This window comes from Microtus ochrogaster, chromosome 7, assembly GCF_000317375.1.
Source record: "Microtus ochrogaster isolate Prairie Vole_2 chromosome 7, MicOch1.0, whole genome shotgun sequence".
NCBI lineage: Eukaryota > Metazoa > Chordata > Mammalia > Rodentia > Cricetidae > Microtus > Microtus ochrogaster.
The window spans coordinates 84,877,393-84,896,391 of record NC_022014.1 but is presented as its reverse complement, the minus strand read 5'-3'; the positions used below and the strand labels follow the sequence as shown (position 1 = coordinate 84,896,391).

At 50.4% G+C, this 18,999-nt stretch overlaps 1 protein-coding gene across 1 annotated transcript; it reads right to left on the bottom strand.

Annotated features, from left to right (window-relative positions):
- Window positions 1-1,702: 1,702 nt before the first annotated feature.
- On the bottom strand, window positions 1,703-15,495 carry Metrnl (meteorin like, glial cell differentiation regulator). Its single transcript, XM_005350922.2, has 4 exons — window positions 14,814-15,495; window positions 9,550-9,935; window positions 3,177-3,236; window positions 1,703-2,251 (listed from the first exon to the last, which is right to left on the bottom strand). Exons 1-4 carry the CDS (start codon window positions 14,996-14,998, stop codon window positions 1,932-1,934), a joined length of 951 nt encoding a protein of 316 aa, XP_005350979.1. The 5' UTR covers window positions 14,999-15,495; the 3' UTR covers window positions 1,703-1,931.
- Between the last annotated feature and the right edge of the window lie 3,504 nt (window positions 15,496-18,999).

Sequence of the window (18,999 nt, the reverse complement as noted above, 5' to 3'; positions counted from 1 at the left end):
GTGGGCCGAGAGGAGGAACTAGGAGGGGCTCAACTGGGCATGGCTTCTGTGTGACCTAGTCCTGCTAACATAAGGTATCATAATCACCAGGCACAGCAGGGCCCAGCCCATCACAAATTGCTGCTTCACGCCCTCACCCATCGGCACCTGCTTCTTGTCATGACCTGCAGACCTATACCAGGTCAAGTTGAGCTGGCACACGCTAGTGTGGTGCACACCAGCCTGGTGCTCGCTGGCCATATCAGTCTCTCCTTGGTCTGGCCTCAGAAACCGCAAGGGAAGAAGCACCTGGTGAATAAATAAAACGATTGGGTCTGTTTACCCTTGAGGGCCACAGCTGAGGGGGAGGGGATCCCCCAACATGCCTCAAGAACTGGGAAGGGCCACTGAGTTCTCAGAACTTGCACAGGAGGCAGCAACTCCCAGGAACTGATGAGGTCCCAGCCAGGATTCTAGCAGGACAGGACCTGTGAGCTGGGACACAGAGGTGAGATGCAGCCCACGCCAAACTCCCTATACTGGAGTGAATATTTTTTTGTTTCTTTTTTAAATGTGTGTGTGTGTGTGTGTGTGTGTGTGTGTGTGTGTGTGTGTGTTCACGCACATGCATGCAGGTGCCTGTGGAGGCAGAAGAGGTTGCTATAACGACCGCCCTGAGCTGGTGTTATAGACAATTACCAGCCACCCAACATGAATGCTGGAACCAAACAGGTCCTTTGTAGGAGTAGCAAGTGCTCTTAACCACTGAGGATCTCTCCATCCCCGAGGATGAGTATCCCTCCTCCAGATTTGATGTTCACTGTAGCCTCTGACTGTGACCTAGTTGAAAATGGAGTCATAATCATGTGAGGATGAGGTCATCAGGGTGGGCCCCAAATTGATGACCTGCGTCCTCAGAAGACAGAAATTAGACACAGAAACATACAAAGCAGTCCCGTGGCGGAAAGCAACACCAGAGTAAAATGGTCAAGGCCAAGGATGCCTGGAGTCACCAGAAGCTAAAATGCCTCTCCTGGAATCTCCAGTGGAAATGTGGTCCTGCTCATGCCCACTCTGGCTTCCAGGATTGTACAAATTAAAGCCTGATGTTTAAGCCTCAATTTGTGGATTTTTTTTTTTACCACAGAAAAAAACTCACACCCTCTGAAGAAATGGGGCCATTAAGTAGGCTAGGCCCCTTGGTATCCCAAGATTTGTTCTGTGCATTGGGGAAACCTAGAGTCAAAGGACAAGTACTGGAAAATGTGTGCACAGATGCAGAAGGTGGCCTGGTAGGAGCAGGGGAGGAGCATGTGCCTAAAGCTAGGCAGCACCATGCAGAATTGTCATGGGAGAAAAAGGTCTTGGGATAGCAGTGCCACAGCTGAGCAGAGAACCTTCAATGCAGGGACCCATCTGATGGGATTAGATGGATACAGCAGTGTGCTCAGATCCGGGTCTTGATTCTCTGGAATGGAAGAAGCCTACAGTCTAGGACAGTTCCCAACTGCAGAGATGGTCTTTAAAAATCAGGAACAAAATGAAAAGAAAACAAAAAAAGTATTTGTTCCATACATTTCTATCACAAGGATAACCAGGGTGAATGGTAACCATGGAAACCCCCCAGCCATCACTGCGCACCAAACCTAGCTCCCACCAGCCCAAATGCAATGGCTGAAGTTAACTTTCTAAAAAACACCATTAAATGGGCACACCAAAGGCATCTTCAGACACAAGAGCTTGTTTGCTATGTACATTTCTTTTTTACAAAAAATAATAACTTAGTTTGAAGTTTACAGCATTTCCAATGGGTCAGGGCATCCTTGACTGAGACCCAACGGGTCAGAGCAGCATGTACCTCCCCAGCTTGAGCACCAGGCTGGGCCCATGCTACCACCCTGAAGACTCGCACCTGAGGACACAAACCGTGGCGTACCATTTCACCCTGCAGGTCACTCCATCTCGATCTCACATGGGTTTGTGCCCCTCTTCTCTGCATCCCTGTACATCCTTTGAAAGTCACTAAAGCGTGGGGCACACCCAAGCTGTGCCTCCCCAAAGTGCACATGTCCGGTGAAGAGGAATTCTCCATGCCCTGGCCGGACACCACATTCCAGCAGTGTCGTGACATGGCCCAGCCAGTGGCCACTGCCCTCGGGAGCTGGCTGGAAGACCCTGCTCTTCTGCCGGTGGAGCCTGCTCACCCGCAGGGAGATGACGGAAGCTTGCTGCTCTGGCACATGTGTGACATCCTGGATGAAGCCTTGGACAACTGCGGAGGAAGGAGACAGAGGTCAGCAGATCTAAAGGGCACTGTCAACAATGGCAGGCACATATAGCACATGTCAACCTGGGCATGTCCTGGGCTATCAAAGATATTAGAACCTGGACCTGAACCCACTGTCAGCCTTTGGAAAGCTCAGTCCATGATACTGACAGTGTCTGACAAAGGTATTCCACTGAGCATCAGCTAAATACCACATGCTCTTCAGGTAAGAACAAAAAATGTAAGCAAAATGCTCCTCGGTTATGGGTCCTATCAGGTTTCACAGTGCAGCTCACAGGACAAGAGTGATGTGAGGAGAAGGGACAGGGAATGACTTGTTTTGGGAGGTTGGTTAGGGCCTAGAAAGTAGAGAAACAAAGAGTCAAGATCCCACTGAGTGATAGTTCCTGGTTTTTGAATAAGAGTTTGAGTAGGGCCAGCTGGGCCTGAGCTTAGGGTAGCCACCATTATGGCAGCAGTTTAGCAAGGACCATGACCAAGAAGAGCACTGTGCAAACATCCCTGACCCCAGAAAGGTCTCCAAAACCCCAACCACCTGGACGCAGAATGGGCAGAGCTCTGAGCTGGGGCTGGCACAGGGACACACCAGACTGCCCTCTGAACTCTGTTCCCAGAGAACTTCTGAAAAGTTACTGGGAACCTATGGACTCCCAGAGTCTCCCGGAGGTTGTGAGCTGGTTTGCACAATGAGAACACACTGACACACCTAGATTGCAAACCAAAGCTCTGCCTGCATGCATGGTGTGCAGACTTCGCTTAGTGCACACAGTACACTGCTCCCTGTGAGTCCAGGGTGAGGCCGGGTTGGGCAGCTTCAGCACCACCCCCCAACACACACATACACACACGAATCATTGCTGACTTGGGAAAGCCCTCAGACCCTGGAAAGACAACCACAGGATAGACTTACCAAAGTCACTGGTACAGATGGCAAGGAGGACCTCAGTGTCACTGCATGGCCGACACGGGGCTGGGGAGGAAAGAACAGGGTGGATGATACAACCCAGACAACGCTGGTTAGTCATCGACCCTCCCAAGCCCTGCCACGGCAGAAGATAAAAGGCCTGCTTCCCTGCCCTACGTCTGAGGACGTCTGTTAGGATGAGACAAAGTCAAGGTGAAACTTCTGACCACTCTAACTCTACCCTGAGGTGATCAGCAAAGCAGGAAGCACAAGAACAACTTCTCTCAAGCCAGACACCAATTCCAAGTGATCACTTGGTGGTCCTGGCTCATGCTGTAGCCAAAATAACATGAGCCCAGACAAAGGAGTTCCATGACACTCCTGTGTTGAGATTGTTGATGTAGTTCCAAATAAGCAACAACTCTACTCATTTAAAAACAAAACAACAACAAAACAAAATTGTTATTAAATGACTATCACAATGCAAAATACGCCCAGCTGAACTAAAACCATGTGCCTATACCACCCAACCAAGGTACCCTCCCCCAGTTTCCACATCCACATCCTAAAATGACACAGGCATCCTACTGGAAAGCAGACTCCCTACGGCAGTATGATGCCCTCCTCCCCAGATCATAGCCCCAGGGGAGAATCTTACTCAGTCCATCTTCCCCAGGCATTTCCTAAAAGAACCAAGGCTAAGAGTCTGCAAAGGGGGTGCTAATGTGAGTTGGGGGTGAATGGAGAAATCTGTCTGCTGTGGGTATGGAGTCTCGGATTGGGGCCATCAGTTTAACCCTACCCTAGGCCTCACCCGAGACTTGGGACAAGTTACCTATCAAAGCCCATCAAACCGAGTCCTCCTCACAGAACTCGGGCTTGAAGCACTCAAAACCTGGGGTCTGACATCTTACAGAGAGCCCAGAGATACAGACACTCTTAGAATGAGCTACCCCACGGGTGGATTACTTACACAGCCCAGTTCTCCAGAGATAGCCCTCTCCTGCCCTTTGCACCACTTCCCTTGGTGTGAAACAGAAACTGTGGCTCAGCAGCTTTTCCACAGAGTACTCAGAGTGGATTCAGGAAGATGGAAGCTTGCTATTTGCTGTGAATTATGTCTCAAGACTTCGTGCTCAGTTTCCTGCTTGGGGCCAAGTTCTCCAAATAAACAGAAACCCTGAGGTATGAAGTCTCAGTAGATAAATTTCCCTGGGGCCATTCCCTTGCAAAGACTTTGGGGCAGCCATTGTCTTAGGAGAGCTTGGTCCTGAAGAAACTCATGCTATCCGCACGCCTGGAGGCCACACAGCCTGACCCAGAGCGCTGGTGACTTGGCCCCAGGGGAACCAAGACAACACTCGTGTGGGCGGAGGGCAAGCAGGCCAAGTGTTTCCAGGCAAACAGGAGTTCAGAGAAGCTTTATGAGGTTCTGAAAGAGTAAGCCTGACACAGAGCCTTAGGGTTTACAGTGTCCCAGCCAAGCAGGGCTCTCTGTGGACCCTTGGGCTGGGTGTGTCTGGGGCCCTATCCTTTGGTCCTACCCCAGAAAGGGGGGCGGGGCGGGGTGCCTCCCAGCCTCAGCACTTGCTGACTCACCCACCCACTCACCTGCCAGCACTTTGGCTTCTATTTAGTTATCAGAAAAGGGAGAAGCCGCAGAACAAGTACAACCTGTTGGCATCAGCGTAGCCCATCAGAAAATCAAGCACTACCACCCCCACGTGAGCTTTACAGTCCGGACACTTCGCCGAGGAGACCTGGATGCAGCCAGACTCCTGGAAGCTGCGGTTTGCTGGTCCCTTGGATGTCCACCCTCAACCCTAGTTGGCTTGCAGCTCCTTTCCTTCCTGGAATATTTGCTGGGGTCATCATAGTCCCCAGCACTGGGGGTTACCTGACCACCAACTCTGAAGCTCCTGAGGTGTGTGGTTTCTGTAGCATCCTATTCATTCTCATACTAACTAGGAACCAGTGGTTCATACTGGTGTGGGCAGACATGGGTTGGTTTGATCTGGAGCACAGACAGGGCCTGAGTACAGGAGTACTTCTGCAGTACCTCAGTGCCTAACATTTTGGGCAACATTAAATTCAGAGTACAATATTCTGTGAAGTACACCCTGTTTGGCCCCAGACCAGTATCCACAGGCAGGTATTGACCCTGGTGACCAAGCCTATCTGAGGGTCCCCTTCAGGATAGAGGGCAGCAGAGGCTAGGGAAAGGGTTGAAAGTTGGAGGCAAGAGTCCCCAGAAGCTACCCTAAAACAACTCAGAGTTGAGAGTTGCCTAAGTTGAACCAGGGAAGCAACTTGCAGTGGAAAGGCACTGAGGGGCAGGGACCCTAGGCCTGGGGATGTAGCCTAAAACAAGTCCATGAGTTTTCCTTCTCTGTGAATCATAGGGCTCAGACCTCAGGTGCTAGCTTCAGAGAACATGTAGAAACCATCCATCCCCTTCAGTTGTGCTTGCCCTGGCTCACAGCTCCTTGCAGGAGATGCTCCTTTGTCAGGCTAGTCAGCCTGCAGACCTGTACCAGCCTCCACGAGCCGGTGCCATGAGCTAGCTAGCAGCCCACCTGGAGGCACCCCTGTTCTAATTCTGAGCTTCACTTTTGCAGAAACTCAAAGTGGATGACAAAGACCTCCACTTATTAAACGATCAAGTTCATAGCAGCTGTAAACTGTGCTGGCCGCAGACGCCGGCATCACATTTCCTGGGAGCCACTTTGGAAACCAGGCAGGAAAGTGCATCAAAGAAATCAAATGAGGATAAAGAAAAAGAATCTAAGGGAGCCTCCTGAGGACACCTGAAGAGTCAGGCAAGGGCTCAGTCTGGGTATAGCTGCCAAAAGCGGAGGAAAGCAGGGAAAGCAAACACAGGCAAGAATTGCTGGGTGCTAGAAAAGTCTGCAGACCTTGCAAGCCAGAGAAACTGGTGTCGGGGCAACACTGCCTAAGGAGGACAGCCAGGATGACACATACAGTTCCAAAGCAAAAATCTTTCAGGTCCCTAGGTCACTTTGTGACAGATGGTGGGTGCTGTGATTTAACAGGAGCAAAGCAGCAAGACTGGGAGATGAGGTCTAGGCTCCTTCACTGATCACCACCACCAGGTTCCACCAGAAGGATGGAGACCCAGGGGTTCTCTGAACCCTTCATCCTAGCAAGGAAGTCAATGGAGACAACACCCTTCTTTATCCAGGGTTGGGAGAGGGTTAAGACACAAAATAATTACAAGGTAATTACAGTGGCCTGAGAAATCACCAAGGCAGGAGCCGACCAGAGGAACATGCCTTTTGTTCTTCGGCTTCCAGGACACAATGCTTCGTTCCACTTCAAGACCATCGCTGGGCATGGTGGCGCACGCCTTTAATCCCAGCACTCGGGAGGCAGAGGCAAGTGGATCTCTGTAAATTCAAGGACAGCCTGGTCTATGGAGCGAGTTCCAGGACAGCCAAAGTTACATAATAAAGAGACCCTGTCTCAACAAAACAAACAAAAAAGACAAGGCCATCAACCCTTACACTGCCAGGGCCATGCCCTCATTCTGAGGCTACCAAAGGTGTGTGGGCAGTGGGGCTCCATATAGCTTCTCAAGCCTATGAGCAACAAACAAATCAGGATTTAGAAAGATTAGGCAGACATGCTCAGAAGCAGCAGGCTCACCCTGTAAGCGCTGTGAGCCAGTAACATCAATGGCAATGAGAAGTGTCCTGCTCTCCACCTCTTCAGCTGCGTGTCCCGAAATGCCACTGTTAGCACCAACCCCCTCACTTGGCCTCTCCACAGCAATGGCCTATGTCATGAGCCTGCCAGGATGGAATGAAACGAGAACCCACACAAACTGTACCTGTTCCCTGGACCAGACAAACCCCACAGTCATTTCTCTCACATAGCTGAGCCAAGAGAGGTCAGCCTCCAGATGGAGTTTTATCTGCAGTCAGACGTAGGGCCTTTAATATTCTGCCAGATTTCCCTAAGGGTCAGAGGTAGTGCCACTGCCCAGATATCCTGAGCAAGGCCACAAGGGCAGCAGATACAGGGCAAGCAGCCAAATCCAGCATCCCAGATGCTGGGGTTACCTCTCCTAGGACCTATCTGTGCCCCTGGAACAGCACTGTACCCCACTGCCCTGGTCTTTTCTGTTTTGATGCAGTCACAAGTCAACTACACAATCCTAGTGGACAAATACTACAAACGCTCTGGTAGAACTACCCTAGAGCAGTGACAGGTCCCCTCTGTTCTGGCTGGGGAGCAAGGCGGACGTGCACACGCACAGATTTCCACACCTTTGCACACTCACACAGTCTCTCATGCACGCCGATCTGGGTTCCAGCCCACGGCATCACTATTCTCTTGAGTCAGCACAAATGAAGTTGATTCATCTAAGAGCCTGTCAGCCTCTGGCACAACCATCCAGGTCAGGTGCATTCTTTCTTCTCTGACTGATACTGCATTAACGCTGCTTACATCTTAGTTCTGAAACCACACCAAGGCCGGAGCAGAAGAGGGAAAGACTGTGCTGGCCATAGAGACCTCTGGGGCTGCCCCAATCTGAGCAGGGCAATGGCCAGCACTAATATTCCACATTACATACCCATTCCTTAGGCACAAATAGCCCATGATCCCCACTCCCCAAGCAAGCCAAATGTCCAGGTTGAGACCATCTTAACCTTGAGACTTAGGTAGTGCTCCTGGGAAGGGTGGCACCCAGCTCTAGGTAATACAGGTGTCTATGACTGTTTTCAGGCAATCCTAGGGTTGGGCCAGAGCTAATAGCCACCTTAGTCTGAGACCCTGTCCTGAGTTCGGATAGTCACTGTGTAGTAACTGACACTGGCAAGGTGTGGAAAGTCACTCAGGTTTGATTTCAGACATCCAGGGCCAAGCATGTATGTTGTAGGATGGCGAGGAAACCCTGAGGCTCAAACACAGCAAAGTCCTAGGCACAGGAATAGCACGACATTTTAACTGTTTGACTGCCTTGTGTGAGATCTGGTAGCCTGAGAGGTAGAATGAGGACCGAATACAGCACTACAGCTACATACCTATGCCATGGCTACTGCCTTCCTGAAATCCCGGGAGAAGCTGAGGCCACTCAACTGACCCCCACAGGTCTCCTTCCCTTAGCCTTAAAGTGCGGACATTGAAGCAGCAAGCAGTAAGGATCAGAGAGGAGAGAGGACAGCTCTTAGGATCTATCAGTCACTCTCATTTATGACCAAAGAAATAAGACTCTGATGGAGAGACCTGCCTTTCCATAACGTAGGGTTCTGATGCTGGCATCTCTCTACTACCCACCCACAAAGCCACACGATCCTTGATGCAATTTGCCTTACATACAGAAAAACATCTGCTTGAGTCAAAACAAAGCAAAAAATAAAACCAAAGCCAAGCCCAGAGCTTCAGTTATTAGGCAGACATATCTCCTCATCTGGCATTCACCTGGTCTGGGAGAAATGCGTACCAGAACCTCATCATCAGTCACAAAGCTGACCCTGCATTGGTTCCTGAGGCTGCTATTCTGTCCCTGTGGGGAGCGCCTCCCAGGCTCATCTACCTCCATCCCTAGGCACCTCAGCTCTGTGAAGGAGCCTCTCAATTAGGTTCCTGGCTCTATCTTGTGGAGATGGAGCTTATGTGATTTTTCTCAATTCTGATTAATATCCATTCACAAAAGCCTCTGGGATATCACAGCTTTATACCATTCTGTTCTCCACCCAAAACTATTTCAAGGTTATGGCAGACACTAAAAACCTGAGCCAGAGCCGGGCGGTGGTGGTGCACGCCTTTAATCCCAGCCCTCGGGAGGCTGAAGCAGGTGGATCTCTGGGAGTTCGAGGCCAGCCTGGTCTACAAGAGCTAGTTCCAGGGCAGGCACCAAAGCTACAAAGAAACCCTGTCTTGAAATAAGTAAATAAATAAATAAATAAATAAATAAATAAATAAATAAATAAATGCCCGAGCCAGTTTGTAGCAGTCCCATCCCCCATCTCAAATGAGTTGTAAAGGGTCCTTTAGGGATCAGACCATACGCCATTCTCAGGGAACCACCTCACTTCCCTCATGTCAGAATCTCCAGAAGCCTAAAGGTACACCACAACCAGAAGTCTTCTTAAAGGGGGTCTTGGCTGAAAAAACTGCATTAATTTTAAGGTTCGATACTCTTTGACCCTGCAGTCCCTTAGTACGACAAAGGGCTCATGGGACAAGCATGCTACATTGAAGCCATAGACACGGGGATGTTTCACAGAGGTGAATAAAGGAGAGGGTAAGAAAAAAAAATCAGAGTAACTATGCAAACCTCCACTGTTACCTGAGAAAAGGCAGCCAGACTAATGATTAGTTAACCCATGCTAGCCCTGAACAGGGTACTTACCAGACAGTACATGCAGGTCCAGTCCCCTCTGCCCACTCATCAGCTCATACTGGAAGCCTGTGGTCCTCCTGCTGATGTCCTGCTGGGGTGTTGCCTCCACAAAGAGGCCACCCTGTTCTAGGTTGAAGCATTGCACCTGGCCAGGTTCACCACCAATGTCCCGTACCAACAGTCTCAGTTCTCCAGTTTTTTCCAAATAAATATTGGCCCCAGAGGAGTCCCTGAAAGGCTTGATGCACACAGTGAGGTTCCTGGCAGGTGAGAAGGTGTTGGGCCGCAGGTTAACGATGAGCGCCCCAGTTGGGTACATCCACTCCACGGAGCCTGCTGAGCAGCGCAGGTAGACCTGCTCCACCTCCTTGCTGTGTGCTTCTCGGGTCAGCCCACTGTGGGAAGAGGGGACAGAGTCAGGCAACCTCACGGCAAAGATTCCCATTGCATTAACCCACATACAAGTCTCACTCAGGGGCCATTCACACTCACCTGACGTATTCAGGTACCCACCGCTCTTAGCTTCCACTGAACCTACTCTAAGAGCCAAGCAGAGTCAGGTCAAAGCTCTGATGGTACAAGCCATGCTGGCTCCCCGGACCCTAGCTACTCCCCATACTGCACCACAGGGCACCAGAGTCTTAGCTGGTTCCCTAGCCAAGGAAATGGCACCAGGAAGTTATAGCAAGGATGCTCTAGGTTTTCCAAAACACAGAAGAAAGCAGACCAGCAGGACCACTGCATCAGCTAAGGCTTCAAATCAGTCAAGGTAGTGGAAGATAAGGATAAACCTTGCGTGCAGAGATGCCATGCGTGTACTACATATGTAATCACATGCTCCAGAGAGCAACTTTCAAACCAGCTGGAGGAGTTAGGCACAGGAAATAAGAAATTTCGATTTTCCTTAAGTCAGTGATCTGACCATTTTTTTAATTCATTTTCAAACCTGAATTGTCACATCACCAGTCATATTTTAAGAAAATAAAGCCAAGGGCCATTTAAGCACGGTTCATAATAAGGGCAAAGGTAACATCCCTGGGGTAGGGGTTGGGGAGAAGTCTAAGGACAAGAGAACCTTTGGATGAGCAAAGAAGTACAGTTCCTAAAGGAATAATCTGACCCCACAAAAGCCAAATGAAAGGAGACACGACGTAGTATGCAACACCTTCGGGAGGCAGTTTTGTTTTCAAAAAAATCGAAGCTGCCGAAAATGTAGTAGTTTCTCCTGCACAGACTAAAAAGCAAAAGTCAGCCTGTTGCTAAGGTTACATCATAACCACAAGTGGTCTTGGAAAGAAACCAGTGACTTCAGCTAAGAGTTCTATTACAGGAGTTTGGTTCTGATCAGATCTCAGACAGGTTCACTCACATTCTTGGGATTTTTATGCAAAATAAAAAAGGTTCTGTCCAGAACCTAGACTGAGTGAGTTACCAGAAGCCCTTCCTGCAGGGAGAAAATGCATAACACATGCCATACCTTTACTGCTCGTGACTCATGCTTCCGGCACCCAAAACCTCATTTTGTATATAAGGACTGCAGGAGTCTAGGACTCTAAGTCACCCCGCAGACCACATCAGAGAGAAGCATTGTGGGTGAACCCCTCCTGACCTGCTTCCCACCCCCCACACAGCCCTGGGCCAGGCAACAGCCAGCACTACCATGACATCCATGTGGAACAAACTTAGAAATTACAGTCAATAAAACTCACACAAGTTCATCCGACACCTATGTAGGAATTTGGGCATAATTATAGCGTGAAAATTGGACTAAATGGCAAGTAGCTGACACACGTGGCTAAAACCTAATTGCTGTGTTTCTTTCCTCTCCTGTCTCCAGCATCAAGGGACAGCTGACACTTGCACCAGGCCAGTCACAAACCTCAACTCTCTTCCATAGAAAGCACCTAGCAGTGGAGGCCTCACTACAGAGGCTCTCTGAGCCTCAGATCACTGAGCCCCAGGGAAGCAGAAGTGGATAAAGAGGAAGACTATCCTCCATCCAGGAACCCTAGGGAACAAGGGGCCGGCCCACAATGCCCAGATTAGAGGTTGCCACCCCAGCAACCACACGCATTGTGGTGGCCACTGCATTCCACTTAATTGGAAAGAACATGAAGGCAGGGTACCCACAGAAACAAGGTGCCTGTTAGCTCACCTCTACTCAGGTCTCACTAGCTAAGGGAAGGACTAAGTGTCCATCCCAGGCCAAGCGAGAGTCTTCTCTCATACTCCTAAAAATATTAAGGTTAACAAGAGAGATTTCACATCAAAACTAGTGCCATGTGCATAATCCATTTAGAGAAGCAGGAACCAAAGTAAAGGGACCCTCAGCCTAGGACCAGACAGAGATCTATGAAGAAGTCACGACCAGCCATGCAGGTTCCCACGGGAACACCTAATACCCTAAATTTCCATTTCCAATATCCAGCATCATAAACAAAAGTACATCCTAAATGCCCATTGATCAACAGGACTTTGTCATCTTCATGAGATGTAGATGATGCGCCAGCTACACAAAATAAAGCAGTCACGTTCCACTGCTGCTATTAAAGCTGCGATACAGACAGAGCTGATCCTAGTCTATACCACAGAGTTGACAAGGCTGATCCGATCGCAGATTAAACTGCATGAATGGTGTGCATGGGTGCGTGTGTGCCCCCCCAAGGAACAACGCAACGTCTTTTACCCTGGCACAGGCTGGACAAGCACTATACCGTCAAGCCATATCACCAGCACAATGTTTTGTTTTATTTCTCCCAGCGAGGGTCACCACCCAATGAATACCCATCTGAGCAGCCCTGTGAGACAAACTGTAAATTCCAAGTTGGTATGAGGACTCGCTGAGGTGAGCAGGGTTTGCTCAGGTGCATTGCTCATACTGGGACAAGATAAGGGTCTCTAGAAAGGTTTTAGGTTCAAGTGAATCCTAAAGACTCTGCTGCCAGGTTCGGCCTTTCATTTCCCACTGTGCAAGGCAGCCCAGGCGTAACCACACCTGCCATGCGCCTGCTGGTAACAGTGGGAAAGTTCATGGTCCACCTTTATGGCACCAGCTAATAAACAGAGAAAGGGATTTCAAAATTTCCAATTTGATTTCTTGGAAACACCCACAGCCTACATGAGTTAAACGGAGTGGCCAGTGCTATGGACAGCAACTCCCTTTCTATCAGATGCCAGGATTCGACATTTTGAGGCTTGCTCTACCCAGTGGTTTGTTCTAGACTACTTGGCGGAAAAAAGGCATAAACACGGTAGAGTCGCAAACACGCTGGCATGCTGGGCAGTAGTATATTGACCTGTGAAGTGGGGACAATGGTTGTAACACAAGGGACTCTTAAGTGTTCTCCCAATCCCACATATCTACCTACAACTGTGTGACTCTTACGTGTTCTCCCAATCCCACATACCTACCTACAACCACCAGGTACCTTCAACTGTCCTCTGCCAGGCTGTGCCTTGGAAAAGAGGCCCTCAAAGGAATCCCAAAATAGAAAAGAGTTTGTGGGGATGGGGAGGAAACATAAGTGTGACCAGTTACTGGACACTTCCCACAGCTAACACACACTTGGAGGCCCTTAGCCTGGCTCTGAAGGTGGGCAGGGGAGAGAGGGAATCCAAGGGGACAGGGAGCCAGCTCACAATGCCCAGACATGAGTTTGAGAGCTGCCATCCCAGCAGTCACATGAATCATGTGGTCATCTGGTTCCACTTAATTGGAAGGACCGATGTGAGAGTGGCCGGCAGAAATAAGGTGTCTTAGTTTATCTCTGCTCAGTCCCTCAGCACAGATGCCTGGGCTCAGGAGAAGGTGGTCTTTCAGGCACACAGTCTTCTGGGAACCTGGAAGAAAACCAAGTGTCTGGAAACCCCATTCAGAGGCAGGAGTTCAGATTTTGGTTTTGGTCTGTTGGAACAAGGCACCCCAAGACCTGAAGCTAGCTAGAGTCCACTGATTCAGCAGTGCAGGCTGTGAGCAGAGAACTAATTAACATCGGGAAAAGGGCAGCCCCTAAGAGCTCAACATCACAGGCTCATAGCCAGCCCTGTGACGGAGCCAGCATTCCCGAGGCCAGTCCTCCCCCAGACCCCATCTGCCCTTGTCTGCCCAGCTTCTACTAACTCCCTGCTCTTGCCGGACAGAAGGGATTTCTACTGGAGAGAGAGAGAGAGCTAAAACTCCCTGAAAGGAGGTGCGGGAGCTCTCTGGAGGCAGCGCTCAGCAGGAGTCATTATGAGGGTTGACTGAGGTCTCCGTGGTTTCCTCGGAAAGTTAGGCACTGTTAGGTGTACAAGATAACTATGGGTGTCCTGCTTACGCAGAGCCTGGGCACCGCTCAACATCCAACCTTAGAAAACCTTCACCAAAATCACCCATCACACACACTGCCCGCATGAACCCTCTACACTGTTGTCTGTGCATCCGACCAGATCGTGTACCGCCACCGGCCTGCGCAGGCGCCCTGCCCATGGTATGAGCCACACCAGATCCCTGCTGCTGACCCCAGCCCACGTTTTCATCGGAGAGCCGCATCTGCGCAGCGCGCTGGGCAAACCGCTGAATTGGCAACTTGCAGTGTATAAAACTGGCTCTGCAAAGACAGGGGGCCGGCCGCTGCGCCTGGCGCGCCCTCAGTGTCCAGGGCAGCTACGACTCCTCAGGCACCCCGCCCGCGCACACTTGTGACTTGCGCTCCTTTCCACACGTCACACTTCAGTTAAAACAACAACAGAAAGTCTTCGGCTGTCACCGTTGATGGGGACCAGAGGGGAGGTGTCAAGGGAACCCCGCGTCCGCCTGCCAAGGGCGGCTTGACCTTCACCGAGCGGGCGCGGGGCTATACCCTACTGCATTTCGTCCGCAGACAGGTGTCGACCCGGTCTCGTTGTCCCACAGACGCGACTGGTGCTGAGGTCTATACAGGTCGCGTTTGGCTCCGTGCTCTCCGCGCCACAGCTGTCCCTCTCGATGTGCACAGGACCAAACCTTCGCCAGGAGTCAGAAATCCCAACCGATGGAGTCCCGAACCCTAAGCCGGCGGAGCTAAGGAAACCCACTATGGCAGAGATACGCGCACGGAGAGTGGGCGTCTTCCGAGACGCGACCCAAAAGCAGCCAACTCTTTTGTTCTGAAACCAGGACTAGGGCGGGGGGTCACCGGACTTGGCCAGCACCGCGGCCCCTACCCTGCCGCCTCCAGCAGCTCTGCATCTCGCAGCCGAGGGCTCTGAGCCAGGTCCAAGCAGTCCACGCTGGAATCGCCGGCAATACTCACCTCCCCTTCCAGCTGCACAGGTCACTGGAGTACTGCGCGCTCGCGCCGCCCAGCAGCAGTAGCAGCAGCAGCAGCAGCAGCGGCGGCGGCGGCGGCAGCAGCGGGGGCGGGCCGGGCCCAGAGCCGGGGGACCGAGGCCACTGTTGCCCCGCTCGCCTCCGGGCCGCCCACGCCGCACCCCGCATGCTGTGGCCGGGTCTGCGTCCGGCGCGCGCCGGCACCCACTTAGTAGACTCTAGAGCCAGTGCGGCCGGCGGCGTGGTTCTGCGTGCCGGTTGATCACGTCGCGCGTCCGCAGCCCATCCCTGCTAGCCCCTGGCCGCCCACTACAAGAGCCGCCGGAGCAGCCCAAGCTGCAACCAAAGAAGCGCGCCGGCAGCCGCTAGAACCTCTGAGCTGGCAAGTTCCAGGCCCCCGGTCTGGCTCAGCTGGGGGGCGGAACCGCGAAGCCGCCCCGCCCTCGTCTGAGCTCCGCCCCCGCCTGGCCTTCGGCCGGAGCTAGCAGTTCCGCCCAGTGTGCCAGCTCACAGACCATCGTTTTGCCTGCTCAGGCCTGGAACGCCCTGGTATCACGCAGCAACACACAGTGGTCAGCATCTCGCGGCACAGGACACGGGAAAGTGTACCTCGGAGTGGGACGAACGAAGACGCTGCAGAGAGGGGTGCGCGCGAAGGACCGGAATATGATCCGGGAGGAGGACTAGGGCTGGAGCTCAGAAGCTGTAGGAGTAAAGAAACCTGAGACTCTGCCAGAAGCTAGACTGCATCCTTGTGGCCTTGAGGAGTGCAGTAGGGGCTCACCGTCGGTAACGCTCACACCTTACCAGGAGTGGTTTTGTGGACTTCCTGACACCCTCCCTTAACCCTCCCTGAACTCAAAATTTGCCTTGGTGGAGATAGAGACTCTGCCATTAGTTAAGAGTTGGCAGGTTCTGCGAGGTGAGGCTCTGGAGCATCCAGCCCACAGAAAGGCCTCAGGTGTGCAGTCGCCAGGCCACATTTCCAAGGGACCTGTGGTCTCTGTGTCTGATGTGTACTTTATCATCTTGAGGCTGAGGTTTGAGGCTGGATGCTTCTTTACAGTGGAACCTCTCTTAGGCAGTGTGAGACTTTAGCATCCTTCAATCTTGGCACCCATTCTATGTATCAATAGTATTTTCCCCTCCTACTCCCAGGATTGACAGCTCAAATGGTCTCCAAACATCTCTCCCACAGAAACACAAAATAACCATCTGAGAGCCCAATCTGGCAATGAAGGAGGGCTGTTCTTCCAGCGTCTTCCTTCTGTGGATATCATATGAAGATCCTAACATTTCTCGGGAGAGTGATACAGGAGCAGGACAGAAATGGGGAGGTGGGGAGACACTCTCTCTGGCCTGGAACTTGATTCAGAAAAGCCAAGGAGAAGGTGATGATACAGGCGCTTTTAGCGGCCTCTGTTTGCTCACCTGAGCTCCAAAGCCCCCAAAACATCAAATGATGGAAGAAATTGTTGTGGATGCCTTTCAGGAGGGATTTCAAGAGATTGGTGGAGAGGGGAGATTGTAGAATGCCCCTGTTCACGAGGAGAGAACTAAAAGTTTAGTTTATTGGATGGTTAATCATACTGAGACTTATGAGTCTTCAGGACAGAGGAAGAGCCAGCACCACCTGTGGATTCAAAGCCACTAACGAGAGCTCAGAAAAGGTGAAAAGCCTGCAGAGCTAGAAAAGACTTCAACAATCAGTGTAGAACAGTCCTACAATTGAACAGGTCTTTCTACTTCACTAAAACCCAGAACTGAAACCCCGCATAGCATATAAAGTGATGTCACCCTGAAATTCAAGGCCCTCTTTAGTGCTTCAGGGACACACTTGTGTATTCAGCACATGGGGATCTACTCCACCAACTCCAGGGCCCTTAGAGTAAGGGCTTTGCCCCGTCACTACAGAGTTCCAGTGTACAGAAATCTATGAGCCAAGTGATAACCCCAAGCCGGTGAGGAAAGGAACCTGCCAATTGCATATGCAAACTCCAGCCACTTTCTATATAGCAGTTCCTCTTTCCAGGGGCTCTCTAGAGCTAAATACACTATTTGCATGTAACCATCCATCTTGGAAGGACTGTATGGCTTGTCATGATTCGAACCATAGCATCGTGGAAGCAGGTAAGAGTGCTTTTCAATGCAGGCAGTCACCAACCAGGGTCTCGGGTCACTAAAGCTGGTTCTATTCCAGGGAATGGTACAAGGCCAAGTGCATTTATCAAAACCAGTGGAACACAAGAGTAAGCCGGAATGTAGACTTGGGCTTTCGTTTATGACATACCAACACTAGCTCATCGGTTATAGCACATATATAAAGACAACATGTTAATGACAATGGGAAGAAGGGGTAGATGTTGGCGATTTCTCTATTTTCTGCCCAGTTTTTATGTAAACCTTTAAAAAAGCAAGTTAAAAAAAAAACAAGGCAAGAATGGGTGTTTGCCTATGAGGGTTCTTAGAAGAATCCCATAGGACATTGAGGAGGTTGGCACTGCCTTCCAGGACCCTGATCCTCCTGTAGGATTATTAAGGCAATAATTCTTCATTCTCATCTCCCTGACCTATTGGCTAGCCTAGGATAGGATTTTCCAGGGTTCCTTTGGGAAATTCTGTAAGGGAAAAGCCTGGTATGTGTTATTCCGTGGTAAGTGGGATATGACTACTTTCAGGTAACATTTTGTGGGCTAAACCCACAAACGGCTGTGGCATCTCCCTCCTGTCCTACAGTGGGGAGGAATGGCCCCACAGTGGTCCTAACAGTATTAGTAGAGTTTGGTGCAGATATCTATGATAAATTTTCAAGGACAGCACTTGGATGGAGCATCTATAGCTGGTCAGATGTGAGACAGCCTCAAATCTGAGGACCAGGGGATCAAGTATAGGATCAGCTATGTATGTGTGGCCCCAGAGATTTTCTGCCCTAAAGTGTGGCTATCACATTTCATGGGCCCAGCAATAGAGAGGAGATGCTGGAGAAAAGCTCTGTGAGACTGGACACCTGTCAACCTTTTTAAACTTTAGCGTGCACAAAGGCCCTTGTGAGTGATAGACTATATGATTTAAATATCAATACCACACTATGGTTTCCACACTTTGTGGTGCTGGGGCTCAATTTTGAACCTCAGTGACTTCCAAAGTAAGATACCTCTAATTCCAGAGTGAGACACTGTTCCCAATGTCATCCTTGTATGGGAGCCGGTAATCAGAGGCTCTTGAAGACAAGATTCAGGCATCTCTTCTTTAACGAAAGACACATTAGTGGGAATTGTCTGTTTCCACATAGCACTGGGACTTTGTGCCACAGACACAACTTATCAGACTGCCAACAGTGATGGGTTTACCTAATCTTGGGATATCCATTGTATATTGATGATTATTCTGTTATATAAAATTGGCTATCACTAAAGAATCACCTAGGAAAGTTCTGTTTTCTTTCAGCATTTGAAATTTTTTAGGTCAGTCAGTCATGGCCCTGCTTTGTTCTTTGGTTCTTTGAGTAGGTATGAGAACACCTATCCCATTACCCTGCTCAGCCCCAGCCCCCAAGTCATCTGTCACCCTACTATCCCCCTCTGAGGTCACTCTGCTGACCTTCTGGCAAGGACATAATTATCATAATTGTGGTCAAATGATGCACAGCGAGCCAACGCTTGTAATTTAACATTTAGCAACTGCAGTGAGTAACCTGTAATTATGACATGAAACAGCCTAGAGGCCTCAACTCAGCAACCTTCACCTAGCTCCCCCTAACCTAATTTGCTAGCAAGTTTGCTGTCTGTGAGTCAGAGAAAAGTGGGAGGAAGAGAAAAGTCAGCTGGCTTGGTTGGAATCAAGGGCCTCCCTCAAGTCCACAGAGAAAGGGACTCATATTCAAGTCCAGACAGACTGACCCACATATAACCTAAGGTATGTAAATATGGGTCACAGAAGTAGAAGTTGTGTGTGGTACCTGGAAGATCACAGCCTAAGGGGCAGTCAGCTGTAGTGACCCCACCAGTGGGCACTTGACTCTTGAGGCAGCTTACAGAAGAGAAGAGAAGGGGTGGCCTTAGGAGAGATTCAGCCACATCAAAATTCAAACATGGAAATGACAGCTTGACATGCAAGTGGACCCTGGTTGTTGTTAGTCAAATAACCACAAAGGCCTGGACAAAGAGACC

Bases quoted from the DNA above. Each gene is read 5' to 3' on its own strand.
- Metrnl (XM_005350922.2), bottom strand. From the start codon at position 14,998: ATGCGGGGTGCGGCGTGGGCGGCCCGGAGGCGAGCGGGGCAACAGTGG. The intron at 9,936-14,813 runs GTGAGTATTGCC...CTCTTCCCACAG, and splicing joins CTGTGCAGCTGGAAGGGGAG to TGGGCTGACCCGAGAAGCAC. The intron at 3,237-9,549 runs GTAAGTACCCTG...TTTCCTCCCCAG, and splicing joins GGACCTGCATGTACTGTCTG to CCCCGTGTCGGCCATGCAGT.